Source organism: Lipotes vexillifer, unplaced genomic scaffold (assembly GCF_000442215.2).
Source record: "Lipotes vexillifer unplaced genomic scaffold, Lipotes_vexillifer_v1.1 scaffold238, whole genome shotgun sequence".
Taxonomy (NCBI): domain Eukaryota; kingdom Metazoa; phylum Chordata; class Mammalia; order Artiodactyla; family Lipotidae; genus Lipotes; species Lipotes vexillifer.
The window spans coordinates 3,551,975-3,564,001 of NW_006785665.1; the positions used below are offsets into that span (position 1 = coordinate 3,551,975).

At 56.8% G+C, this 12,027-nt stretch overlaps 1 protein-coding gene across 1 annotated transcript in view; it reads left to right on the forward strand.

Annotated features, from left to right (window-relative positions):
• Positions 1-9,410, forward strand: part of DENND4B (DENN domain containing 4B) — a 15,052-nt gene extending 5,642 nt beyond the window's left edge. Inside the window, 17 exon segments of the mRNA XM_007458034.1 lie at positions 1-144; positions 686-831; positions 1,130-1,269; positions 1,362-1,488; positions 1,909-2,115; positions 2,874-3,002; positions 3,830-4,019; positions 4,256-4,423; positions 4,684-5,072; positions 5,236-5,358; positions 5,560-5,729; positions 5,811-5,949; positions 7,872-8,108; positions 8,637-8,754; positions 8,846-9,011; positions 9,100-9,164; positions 9,265-9,410. The exon segment at positions 1-144 is cut by the window's left edge and continues 26 nt beyond it. Coding sequence (XP_007458096.1) covers positions 1-144; positions 686-831; positions 1,130-1,269; positions 1,362-1,488; positions 1,909-2,115; positions 2,874-3,002; positions 3,830-4,019; positions 4,256-4,423; positions 4,684-5,072; positions 5,236-5,358; positions 5,560-5,729; positions 5,811-5,949; positions 7,872-8,108; positions 8,637-8,754; positions 8,846-9,011; positions 9,100-9,164; positions 9,265-9,410 — 2,804 coding nt within the window.
• Positions 9,411-12,027: the final 2,617 nt, after the last annotated feature.

A 12,027-nucleotide genomic window follows, 5' to 3' on the forward strand; every position in this document is an offset into this window, starting at 1 on the left:
GGGCCCGGCTGGAGCGCGAGGTCCAGGGAGCCTTCCTCCGCTTCATGGCCTGCCTGCTCAAGGGCTACCGGGACTTCCTGCGCCCGCTCACCCAGGCCCCCTCTGAGGGGTCTCGTGATGTCGACAACCTCTTCTTCCTGCAGGGTAAAGGGGGCCTGTCTCTGCTTGGGGAGGGGTTCACGGGATGGGTGGCCAGGGGCTGGGCTCCATGGAGAAGCCCGGGGAGACGAGGAATCACACAGTTTCTTGTTCCTTCACTCAGCACACGTTTTTGTGGGCACCAGCTTTGAGCTGTATGCTCTTCTGGGCTTGGAGAGGGGATAAGGGTACAAAGATGAACCAGCTGTGGCCCTGCCCCCTGGGAAGCCTTGGGCTTGGTGGGGGCACAGTGACGCCTGTGGTGAGCCGCCCCCATGGGTGAAACTCTCTTCCCTTGGAGGCTCTCCAGTCTGAGGTCCTAGGTGCCAACAGATAAAAGGGCGGGATTCCATGGGACTGTAGTGCTGGGGTAGCTGAGCTGCTCGGCTTGGCGTGTGGTGTAGTGGTGCCAGAGGGGCCAAAGAGGGGATGGCTTTGATGGCCTTGGACGCCAAGTTGGCAGGGAGCCGAGATAAGGGTTCGGAAGGGGGTGCCTCTGGTAGGGACCCCTGGTAACCTTCCTCTCTGCCCCATTCTCATCTGTCAGGCTTCCTCAAATCCCGGGAACGCTCCAGCCACAAGCTGTACTCCCAGCTGCTGCACACACAGATGTTCTCGCAGTTCATTGAGGAATGTTCTTTTGGCTCTGCTCGGCATGCTGCCCTGGAATTCTTTGACTCTTGTGTTGACAAGGTATTGGGCATTATCCCTTCTCTTCATGCCCTTTGCCCTCTGCTCTCCTCTTGGCAGTCTCTGTTATCCCAGGTATCAACACTACATCTCATCTGTGGCAGGGATGGTGCCCCTGGAGTTATACAGGGCACAGCCTATGCAGCATATGTGACCAGCCTCATAGACATACCATCTTCCCATTCCTCACTCCATCGCCCAGCTCTGTCTCCAGGGCCTTGGTGGAATCTGGACCCACTACCTCCTTCCCTGTGGCTATGCTTTCCTGCAAGATGCTCATTCTCTTACCATCCTGCTCCAGGTCCACCCAGAGCAGGAGAAGCCGGAGCCAACACCCTTGGTGGAGCTGGAGGAGCTGTCAGGAAGTGAGCTCACTGTCTTTATCACACCTCCCGAGGAGCCGCCGGCGCCAGAGGGCAGTGAATCTACCCCCCAGTACTGGTGAGAGCCTCTTGTCCCCTCACTTGTTGTGAGGCTCCATAGGCTGACTTAGTGCCGACTGCTCCTGATGTTGCCTCTCTCTGCCCCTCCAGCTATGATGGGTTCCCCGAACTACGGGCTGAGCTGTTTGAGTCTCCTCAAGAGCAACCCGGGGCTCTGCCTGTGCCAGGTCCATCCCGTAGTGCCCCCAGCAGTCCTGCCCCTCGCCGTACCAAACAGGTAACCCGCAGGTGGGCCCCCCAGAGGCATCTGGCTCAGGCCAAGGGCTGCTGCTTCAGTTTCTTCATCTGTAAAATGGGTATAATAGTATTTACCCCATAAGGTTGTTGGAAGGTTTCAGTTATGTCTGGCACACAAAAGGCACATGAAATATTAGCTATTGTTACCACTGTCATCATCCTTATCTTCATTTTCTGAGCACTCTGGGAAACCAGGGGCTTGCTGCCTCTTCCAGGGCACCTGCCCAAGCTCAAGCTAGGCATCTCTGCTTGGGGATCCTGGGCTGTGTGTGCAGCATCTCTCCCACCTCGTCAGTGCACAGACCCTTCCTCAGGGAGGGTGCTGCTTCTCCCACACTATTTTAAGACTTGCCCTGCCCTGGCATTGTACTCACCCAGGTGTGTCCCCTGCCCTACCTAGGAGATGAAGATCGCACAGCGGATGGCGCAGAAGTCAGCAGCTGTGCCTGAGCTCTGGGCCCGGTGCCTGCTGGGCCACTGCTATGGGCTGTGGTTCCTGTGTCTGCCTGCCTATGTGCGGTCGGCGCCCTCCAGGGTGCGGGCACTGCAAACAGCTTACCAGGTGCTGCGCCAGATGGAGAGCCGCAAGGTGGTGCTGCCCGACGAGGTGGGCACCTGCGCCCAGTCCCAGGGGCTTGTGCAGGCATGGGGGCTGTGAGAGGGAAACTTGGTGACCATGGAAAGCAGATGGGGAGCACGGGCACAAGTTGAGAGCTGGGCAGGTGCTCCATCACATTCACTGAATTAATGAGCATGTTCAGTGTGTAGCAGTAGAGACTGCAGGGTGGCAGGGGCAGCAGGAAGGGGAGGGGGCTCTATGAAGATCGCACAGCGGATGGCGCAGAAGTCAGCAGCTGTGCCTGAGCTCTGGGCCCGGTGCCTGCTGGGCCACTGCTATGGGCTGTGGTTCCTGTGTCTGCCTGCCTATGTGCGGTCGGCGCCCTCCAGGGTGCGGGCACTGCAAACAGCTTACCAGGTGCTGCGCCAGATGGAGAGCCGCAAGGTGGTGCTGCCCGACGAGGTGGGCACCTGCGCCCAGTCCCAGGGGCTTGTGCAGGCATGGGGGCTGTGAGAGGGAAACTTGGTGACCATGGAAAGCAGATGGGGAGCACGGGCACAAGTTGAGAGCTGGGCAGGTGCTCCATCACATTCACTGAATTAATGAGCATGTTCAGTGTGTAGCAGTAGAGACTGCAGGGTGGCAGGGGCAGCAGGAAGGGGAGGTGGCTCTGAGGCAAGCCCAGGAGCTGCCAGGGGTCAGTGAAGTCTGTGAGAATTGGGGAGGCTGGAGAAGGGTGCTTGTTGAGACTTGAGGATTTGGGCTGGGAATGAGTCTGCTCTCATCCTGCGCGTCTCCTGGCCCAGGTGTGTTATCGGGTGTTGATGCAGCTCTGCTCACACTATGGGCAGCCCGTGTTGTCCGTGAGGGTCATGCTGGACATGCGGCGGGCAGGCATCGTGCCCAACACCATCACCTACGGCTACTATAACAAGGTACCTAATTTGGGGTGAGGGGGGATGGCAGCCTGTGCCGGGTGTGTGTGTGGGAAGGATGCTGCTCCCTGACACCTGCTGCTCTCCCCTCTCCTTGGAGATTGGGCCCATACAATCCAACAAGGTCCTGTCACCATTGTCACCCATTGTGGTCCTCTAGTGCCTTAGCACCTACAGATGGTTTTCTCATACTTGTCTGCTTTGGTTTTCACCCACAATACCCCTGACAAAGAGGTTGGGCGAGTACTGCTACCTCCCGATGATAGCTAATAGTGGGAGCCAATATGCCAGGCACTGTTCCAAATACATTTTCCACATCAAATTATTTTATCTTTACCACAGCCCCATGAAGTGGAATGATTATTGTCCCCATCTTACAGATGAGGCCATGAGGTTTCAGGGGCTTAGTAACTTGTCCGAGGTACCACAGTGAGTAAGTCAGGGAGTTAGGAGATGCACACAGGCATGCCGATGTTTCCTGAATTCAGGCCCTTAACCATGACACTAACCTATATTTCCTGTTTTTTAGATGAGGAAACTAATGACCCAAAAAATGAACCGATTTCTTCAAAGCCCATAGTTTATAAACAGCAGAGTCTGGATCCAGGTTGTCTCCACTGCTTCTGGCTTCCTCTAGAACCCCTCAAGGTGGCAGCTGCCAACTGTCTCTTCTGGGCTCTTGTTCTTGGCTGAGCCATTGGCAGGACAGTCCTAGGCAGGATGTCTGGAGGAGAAGGTGGTCCCTGGGGCTCCAGGTCAGGCAGTTGGCGTCAGGCTGAGGCCAGGGTATGGAAGTAGGCCATCTTCATGGGCACTGTGCTTGGCAGGCCGTGCTGGAAAGCAAGTGGCCGTCTGGTACACCGGGTGGGCGCCTGCGCTGGGCCAAGCTCCGGAACGTGGTCCTGGGGGCTGCTCAGTTCCGCCAGCCCTTGAGAGAACGGCGGCAGCGGTGGCAGCGTCAGAAGCAGGAGGAGGAGGCAGAGACGGCAGCACAAGAGGCAGGCGGCTCCCAGACAGGTGGGTAGGGGCTGGTGACACGGGCAGGGGGATAGGCATGGAGAGCTGGGGCTGGCCTAGTGGCTGGCACTGGGTGTCCTCAGAGTGGATAAACTATACTTGGCTGGTAACAAAAGAGATGAAGTTCTGCCTGGGAGGAGCCCTATAAATCCAGGTCCACGTAAGGAGCCCTGTTTTGGAACTGGAGGCTGGGTTTCTAGCTGGCTGCCTTTCAGCCCCCTCTCTGTCTTTTACAGAGCCCTATCTGGAGCGCCCCTCCCCTACCCGCCCCCTTCAGCGCCAGACTACCTGGGCTGGGCGAAGCCTGAGGGACCCTGCCTCGCCTACGGGGCGCCTGGTGAAGAGTGGCAGCCTGGGTAGTGCCCGAGGGGCACAGCCCACTGTGGAGGCTGCCGTGGCCCACAGTGAGTGCCCTTGTCCCACACCCCAACCCTCAGCCCTGTCAGCTGCCCTGACCACTTGCCAGTGAAAGAGGGGAAGGCCAGAGCCAGGATGGACGGGTGGTGCTTTGTGGTGGGCACTGTAGGCGCTGAGGGAATCTTGCCTGGACTGTCACCATGGTGGGGGCTGTGGTGCCAGAGTCTGTACAGCCAGGAATTGTGTTTACTCAGGTCCTGGAGGAGGGGCTGGCCTCCATCTTCCCTGATTCTTTTCTGCCCTGTAGTGATAGAGGCCTTGGGGGTACTGGAACCCCGGGGATCACCTGTGCCCTGGCACGATGGAAGCCTCTCAGACCTCAGCCTGACCGGGGAGGAGCCGGCACCTGGAGGCAGCCCAGGGGACGCAGGCTCAGCCCTGAGTACCCAGTCCACTGAAACCCTGCAAGGGCCAAGTGGGCGGGTGCCCAAGGCTGGCTGGCGTCAGGATGAGGCCAGCACCCCTCGAAGAGGGCTGGGTGCCCGCCTCCAACAGCTGCTCACTCCTTCCCGCCGCTCCCCTGCCTCTCGCGTTCCCCCGCCTGAGCTGCCCCCTGACCCTTCTCACCCAGCCCGCCGCAGCCCCATGGACAGCCTTCTGCACCCCCGGGAGCGCCCTGGATCCACTGCATCCGAGGTAGCCAGTGAGGGGAGGGTCCAGACACTTTAGCACCAGGAGGCCTGGGGAGGAGCTGCTAACCAGGAGTGCCCAGAGAGGGCCTTGAGGGGTGGCTGAAGCCAGCATCCTGGGTGAAGAGGAGCATGGGTGTCGCTAACTATGCTTTCTCATGTAATGGCAGAGCTCAGCTTCTCTGGGCAGTGAGTGGGACCTCTCAGAATCTTCTCTCAGCAGCGTGAGCCTTCGCCATTCCTCAGAGCGCCTCAGTGACACCCCTGGATCCTTCCAGCCACCTTCCCTGGAAGTGAGGATAACCCCTCCCACGCAGATGTGCTTGAACACACACATACACCACACCCATTCACTCTGTCAAAGGCAGGGTTTGGGGAGGAGGTGGGAGGAGCCTGGGCTGGGATGTGAAGATGAGAGGGGCTGGGGAAGGAGCACGGGCTCCTGAGCCTAGAGGCCAAAATGGGCCTGCTTCCTGGGGTCTCCTTGCCTGCAGATCCTGCTGTCTAGCTGCTCCTTGTGCCGCGCCTGTGATTCCCTGGTGTATGATGAGGAGATCATGGCTGGCTGGGCACCTGATGACTCCAACCTCAACACAACCTGTCCCTTCTGCACCTGCCCCTTTGTGCCCCTACTCAGTGTCCAGACCTTTGATTCCCGACCAAGGTGCCCAAAGCAGGGCAAGTGCTGTGGGTGGGGCAGGGACGTGGAGGTCTGAGGGCTGACCCTCCTGCTATCTCGCTGCAGTGCCCCCAGCCCCAAGCCTGCCTCTGCTGGTGCCAGTGGCAGCAAAGATGCTCCTGTCCCGGGGGGCCCAGGCCCTGTGCTCAGTGACCGCAGGCTCTGCCTTGCTCTGGATGAGCCCCAGCTCTGCAACGGACACGGGGTAAGGGCTGGGCCAAAGGGGGCACGGGCAGTGTGTGTGTGTGTGTGTGTGTGTGTGTGTGTGTGTGTGTGTGTGTGTGTGTCGCCTACGGGGCGCCTGGTGAAGAGTGGCAGCCTGGGTAGTGCCCGAGGGGCACAGCCCACTGTGGAGGCTGCCGTGGCCCACAGTGAGTGCCCTTGTCCCACACCCCAACCCTCAGCCCTGTCAGCTGCCCTGACCACTTGCCAGTGAAAGAGGGGAAGGCCAGAGCCAGGATGGACGGGTGGTGCTTTGTGGTGGGCACTGTAGGCGCTGAGGGAATCTTGCCTGGACTGTCACCATGGTGGGGGCTGTGGTGCCAGAGTCTGTACAGCCAGGAATTGTGTTTACTCAGGTCCTGGAGGAGGGGCTGGCCTCCATCTTCCCTGATTCTTTTCTGCCCTGTAGTGATAGAGGCCTTGGGGGTACTGGAACCCCGGGGATCACCTGTGCCCTGGCACGATGGAAGCCTCTCAGACCTCAGCCTGACCGGGGAGGAGCCGGCACCTGGAGGCAGCCCAGGGGACGCAGGCTCAGCCCTGAGTACCCAGTCCACTGAAACCCTGCAAGGGCCAAGTGGGCGGGTGCCCAAGGCTGGCTGGCGTCAGGATGAGGCCAGCACCCCTCGAAGAGGGCTGGGTGCCCGCCTCCAACAGCTGCTCACTCCTTCCCGCCGCTCCCCTGCCTCTCGCGTTCCCCCGCCTGAGCTGCCCCCTGACCCTTCTCACCCAGCCCGCCGCAGCCCCATGGACAGCCTTCTGCACCCCCGGGAGCGCCCTGGATCCACTGCATCCGAGGTAGCCAGTGAGGGGAGGGTCCAGACACTTTAGCACCAGGAGGCCTGGGGAGGAGCTGCTAACCAGGAGTGCCCAGAGAGGGCCTTGAGGGGTGGCTGAAGCCAGCATCCTGGGTGAAGAGGAGCATGGGTGTCGCTAACTATGCTTTCTCATGTAATGGCAGAGCTCAGCTTCTCTGGGCAGTGAGTGGGACCTCTCAGAATCTTCTCTCAGCAGCGTGAGCCTTCGCCATTCCTCAGAGCGCCTCAGTGACACCCCTGGATCCTTCCAGCCACCTTCCCTGGAAGTGAGGATAACCCCTCCCACGCAGATGTGCTTGAACACACACATACACCACACCCATTCACTCTGTCAAAGGCAGGGTTTGGGGAGGAGGTGGGAGGAGCCTGGGCTGGGATGTGAAGATGAGAGGGGCTGGGGAAGGAGCACGGGCTCCTGAGCCTAGAGGCCAAAATGGGCCTGCTTCCTGGGGTCTCCTTGCCTGCAGATCCTGCTGTCTAGCTGCTCCTTGTGCCGCGCCTGTGATTCCCTGGTGTATGATGAGGAGATCATGGCTGGCTGGGCACCTGATGACTCCAACCTCAACACAACCTGTCCCTTCTGCACCTGCCCCTTTGTGCCCCTACTCAGTGTCCAGACCTTTGATTCCCGACCAAGGTGCCCAAAGCAGGGCAAGTGCTGTGGGTGGGGCAGGGACGTGGAGGTCTGAGGGCTGACCCTCCTGCTATCTCGCTGCAGTGCCCCCAGCCCCAAGCCTGCCTCTGCTGGTGCCAGTGGCAGCAAAGATGCTCCTGTCCCGGGGGGCCCAGGCCCTGTGCTCAGTGACCGCAGGCTCTGCCTTGCTCTGGATGAGCCCCAGCTCTGCAACGGACACGGGGTAAGGGCTGGGCCAAAGGGGGCACGGGCAGTGTGTGTGTGTGTGTGTGTGTGTGTGTGTGTGTGTGTGTGTGTGTGTGTGTTGCCCCCGGTGGTGCTGGGGAGAGGTAGGCATTGAGGGCAAGGGATGTCCCAGAAGCTGTTGGACATGGTGGCCCAGTGGGAATTGTGGCTCTGAGGATGGGGCCGTGGTATACGCCCTCCATTGCCTTCCCGCTTTGTGCCTGACAGGGTACCTCCCGGTGTGTCGAGAGTGGGGCATGGGCGTATCTGAGCCCCCTGGTGCTGCGTAAGGAACTGGAGTCGCTGGTAGAGAACGAGGGCAGTGAGGTGCTGGCGTTGCCTGAGCTGCCTGCTGCTCACCCCATCATCTTCTGGAACCTTTTGTGGTATTTCCAGCGGCTTCGCCTGCCCAGTATTCTGCCATGCCTGGTGCTGGCCTCCTGTGATGGCCCCCCACCTCCCCAGGTCAGTTCCCTGATATGGTCCCTGCTTCCTCATCTCCCAGCTCTGTTTCTCAGTCCTCTGTCTTCAGTGCTATAGAAAGAGCACAGGCTTTGGAGTTGGTTGTACCTGGTTTGACTCCTGGCCCTTTCACTTCACTACTCTGAGCTACAATTTCTCATCTGTAAAATGGCATAAGCGTCGCCCCCCACCCCCCAGACAGGGCTGTTGTTAAGGCACCTAGTGTAGTGCCTGGTACCCAGACAATAATTTGTTAATGTTCATCTATTTATTGCTCTATTCACTGCACCAATATTTATTGAGCACCTTTTAGGTTCCAGGCAGAGTTTTAGGCACTAGAGATGTAGCAGATTACAAAACAGAGTCCTTGCTCTCATAGAGCTTGCATTCCCACGGGGAACAAGAGTTCCTTTCTCTCTTCTCTTTGGCTGTGTCCTGTAATGTTCCTGTCTCTTGGAATAACGCCTGTCCATTTCCTGTCCCCTGCCTCCCACCCCATGAGCCTCTCTCCTTTATCTTGGCTCCCCGCAGGCCCCATCTCCTTGGATAATGCCTGATCCAGCATCTGTGCAGGTGCGGCTTCTGTGGGATGTCCTGACCCCTGACCCCAACAGCTGTCCACCTCTCTATGTGCTCTGGAGGGTCCACAGTAAGTCTGGTATTTGGCCTAGGATGGGAAGGGAAAGGTCCCAGACTTAGAGGGCTCAATAATCCTGGCTACCTTCTTTTTTTTCACCCAGGCCAGATCCCCCAGCGGGTGGTATGGCCAGGCCCAGTACCTGCATCCCTTAGTCTAGCATTGCTGGAGTCCGTGCTGCGCCATGTCGGTCTCAATGAGGTGCACAAGGCTATAGGGCTCCTGCTGGAAACTCTAGGGCCCCCTCCCACTGGCCTGCACCTACAGAGGTATCGTGTTCCTATCTGAGAGGTCCCTGGCCTGTCCCGGGCTCCATACCCCCTTTATCTCACTTATACCCTTTTGCCTCCACTCCAGGGGCATCTACCGTGAGATCTTATTCCTGACATTGGCTGCTCTGGGCAAGGACCACGTGGACATAGGTGAGGGAGCAGGCAGGGGGCTGAGGAGTTTAGGGATCTGGGGCCAGGTGTGGAAGCTTGGAATCCTAATATACTGACCTACCTCCACCCTCTTTCCTAGTGGCCTTCGACAAGAAGTACAAGTCCGCCTTTAACAAGCTGGCCAACAGCACGGGCAAGGAGGAACTGAGGCAGCGGCGGGCACAGATGCCCACCCCAAAGGCCATTGACTGCCGAAAATATTTTGGAGCACCTCTGGAATGCTAGGGACCCTTAAGCTTCCTTCTCCAGCCTGGGCTGACGAGGTGAGGGAGAATGGATTCTAGAGATAACCTGCTTCCCTGTTGCTTTCATAGAGGAGTTGGGAATAGGCTGGGAAGCGTGCCGAGCCGTAGGCTCTGAATGGGGGCAGCAGGAAGAGGGACCCACTGTTACCAAAAGTCACAATTCCCCCTATCTCCAGCCTGCCCTCTGTGCTCATGTTGATGTTGGAGGAGGCCTGGGGGGAGCTGGCACGTCTCTGTTCCGCCTCATCCTATACCAGGAACTCCTCTCCAGGGTACCCACAGATCTGCACTGCCCTGGTCATTTTATAAGTTTTTGTTTTAAAAAACAACTAGAAAGATACACAGCTACTGAGCCTTTGCCCTGAATGGGAGGGAGGGATGGTCCAATGATGGTCCCGCTTCCCTAGAATTGCCGAAGGAGCCCAAGGCTCTCCATGCCTTTCTACTTTAGTGTTTGTATTTTATTTTAAGTTATTTATTCTGGAGCCACAGCCCCCTTGCTTATGAGGTTCTTATGGACAGTGAGAAAGAGAAGGGAAATGGGGCCGCATGGTCCAGTGGTTTGTAGCTCCTTGAAAGTTAGGAGGTGGGAGCTAGAGGAGTCCCAGGCTCCCCTTAGGAAAAACAGGTGCCCCTCTAGTCCTGATCCTTCCTGTCCACTCCACCTTGGGGAATGCTTCACCCACCCAGGGCCCTGACTGTGCAATAAGGATTGTTCCTTGCGAAGTTTTGTTGGATGTAATATAGTAAAAGCTGCTTCTGTCTTTTTTCTTCTGCCTCCTGTTCTCTGAGTCTGGGATAATGGTGGAGGATACCTCACTTTTTCTCCTGGCTGCACATCCTCCTTTCCACCTTTTCATCCCTTGCTGCCTTCAGGCACACACTGGTTTCCCTGACCAGGTCTGGTACTGGTCCCTTGGGGCACAGGGAGTTCTTGGAGCAGGAGAGGGGTGAATCCGGTGCTGGCTATGGTGGTGCCAGTCTGTGTGGTACTTCCGGCCCTCCCACACAATCACCCCCTTGTCCCTCATCTGTACCCCACACAAAGACTCCATTCTCTGGGGGCCCTGAGCTCATCTCTGCCTTCTTTCCTCTCCCCACAGCTTCCCCCTCCCAACTTCTCCAGTACCTCCACAGGGCAGCTCTCACGCATCCTGGGAGCCCTGGAACTCATTCTAGGCCTCCTTAGTTGCTCTAGTTGAAGGCAGTACTCTTCCAACCAGGGACTCAGCCTGGGGACAGCACCAGGAAGACAGGGGCAAGGATTAAGGGGCTCACTGTGTGTGGGCGCCAGGCATCCAGGCATCATTTTTCTAATCCTTTTGGTCCACTCGGAGTTCTCCCTTTCTTTCCTATATAATGAAATAAACACAGGAAACACTCCTAACAGCTGCAAAATCAATTACCAAAGGGAATTAGCCAACAAAACAGAAATATCTTGGGGAAGGAGGGCAGGAGTGTCAATGGAGGAAATAACTTACATGAGCCTCTAGCGCAAATTCCTGGGGGTGGATATTGGTGGATGAAGAGAGCCATGCTACTTCTGAATTCTGGGACCTTCAAGCCAGAGGATGCGTCCCCATCCTAACTTGAGCAGTGTCCTAAAGGAGCTGCAAAGGAGGGGCTTAGGAAATGCCATCTGTTTTTGCCAGGGACTAGGAGATGCCTTCTTCAGAGGGGAACCCCCATGTCACCCCAGGTTCTGATCAGACCTCACTCCCTAGAGTCAAACTTTCCCTGTATCATCCCCAACAACCTTCTGCAAAGTTGAGTGACTTCCTTCCTGAAAACATAAGTTTCTGTTGAGTGTAGCATGCCCAGCTGTGCACTGAACCATCTGGAATTATAGAGCGAATTTTGGGGCTCAATCCCTACCTTAATAGAGCATACAGTCTTCCTGGTCTAGAGTGCCCCAATGATGACTCTGCCTCCCAGCTTATGCTTCTCATTTTTCAACAGGCCTGTAGTCAGATGGGTGGAACTACAGAATTCTTTAACCGCGAGAGTATCTGGGGATTTCAATAGCAAAGTACTCACCACAGCATCTGACATCTCTGTCCTGTGGCTTAGGGAACTGTGGCTTAGGGCAGGATAAGTCCAAATTACCTGGCCCCATTTCTCTTCCCTGACTTTAGAGTGTGTAGGTTCGAGTATGACAAATTTTAGTTAAATCTTGTCTCTGGCACTTTCTAATGTCATTACATCAGACAAGTCACTTAACTGCTGTGCCTCAGTTTTTCCTCATCTGCAAATTGGGGAGGTTGTTCAAAGATTAATTATATAATCTACATAAAGTGCTAAACACAATAAATGTTAGCCACAAAAAGAAAATGAACAAACAGAGCCTGCATAGGGCAAAGTCATGTCCACTACACTAGTGGCCTTGCTTACCTGTCTGTCTTGGAGCTTGATCGCTCTAGATTGAAAGTTCCCCCTCCACGGCCTGATTTTAATTTTGCTGAAAGGCATTTTCTCAGGCCTCACTAGTATCTTCCACCACTGTGTTTCTCATATCCTTGCAGCCCTTGAATAATGGCCCTTCAGACAGCAGAGAGTGCACTGGACTGATAATGGACAAAGCAGCAGGTTAGGGAAAG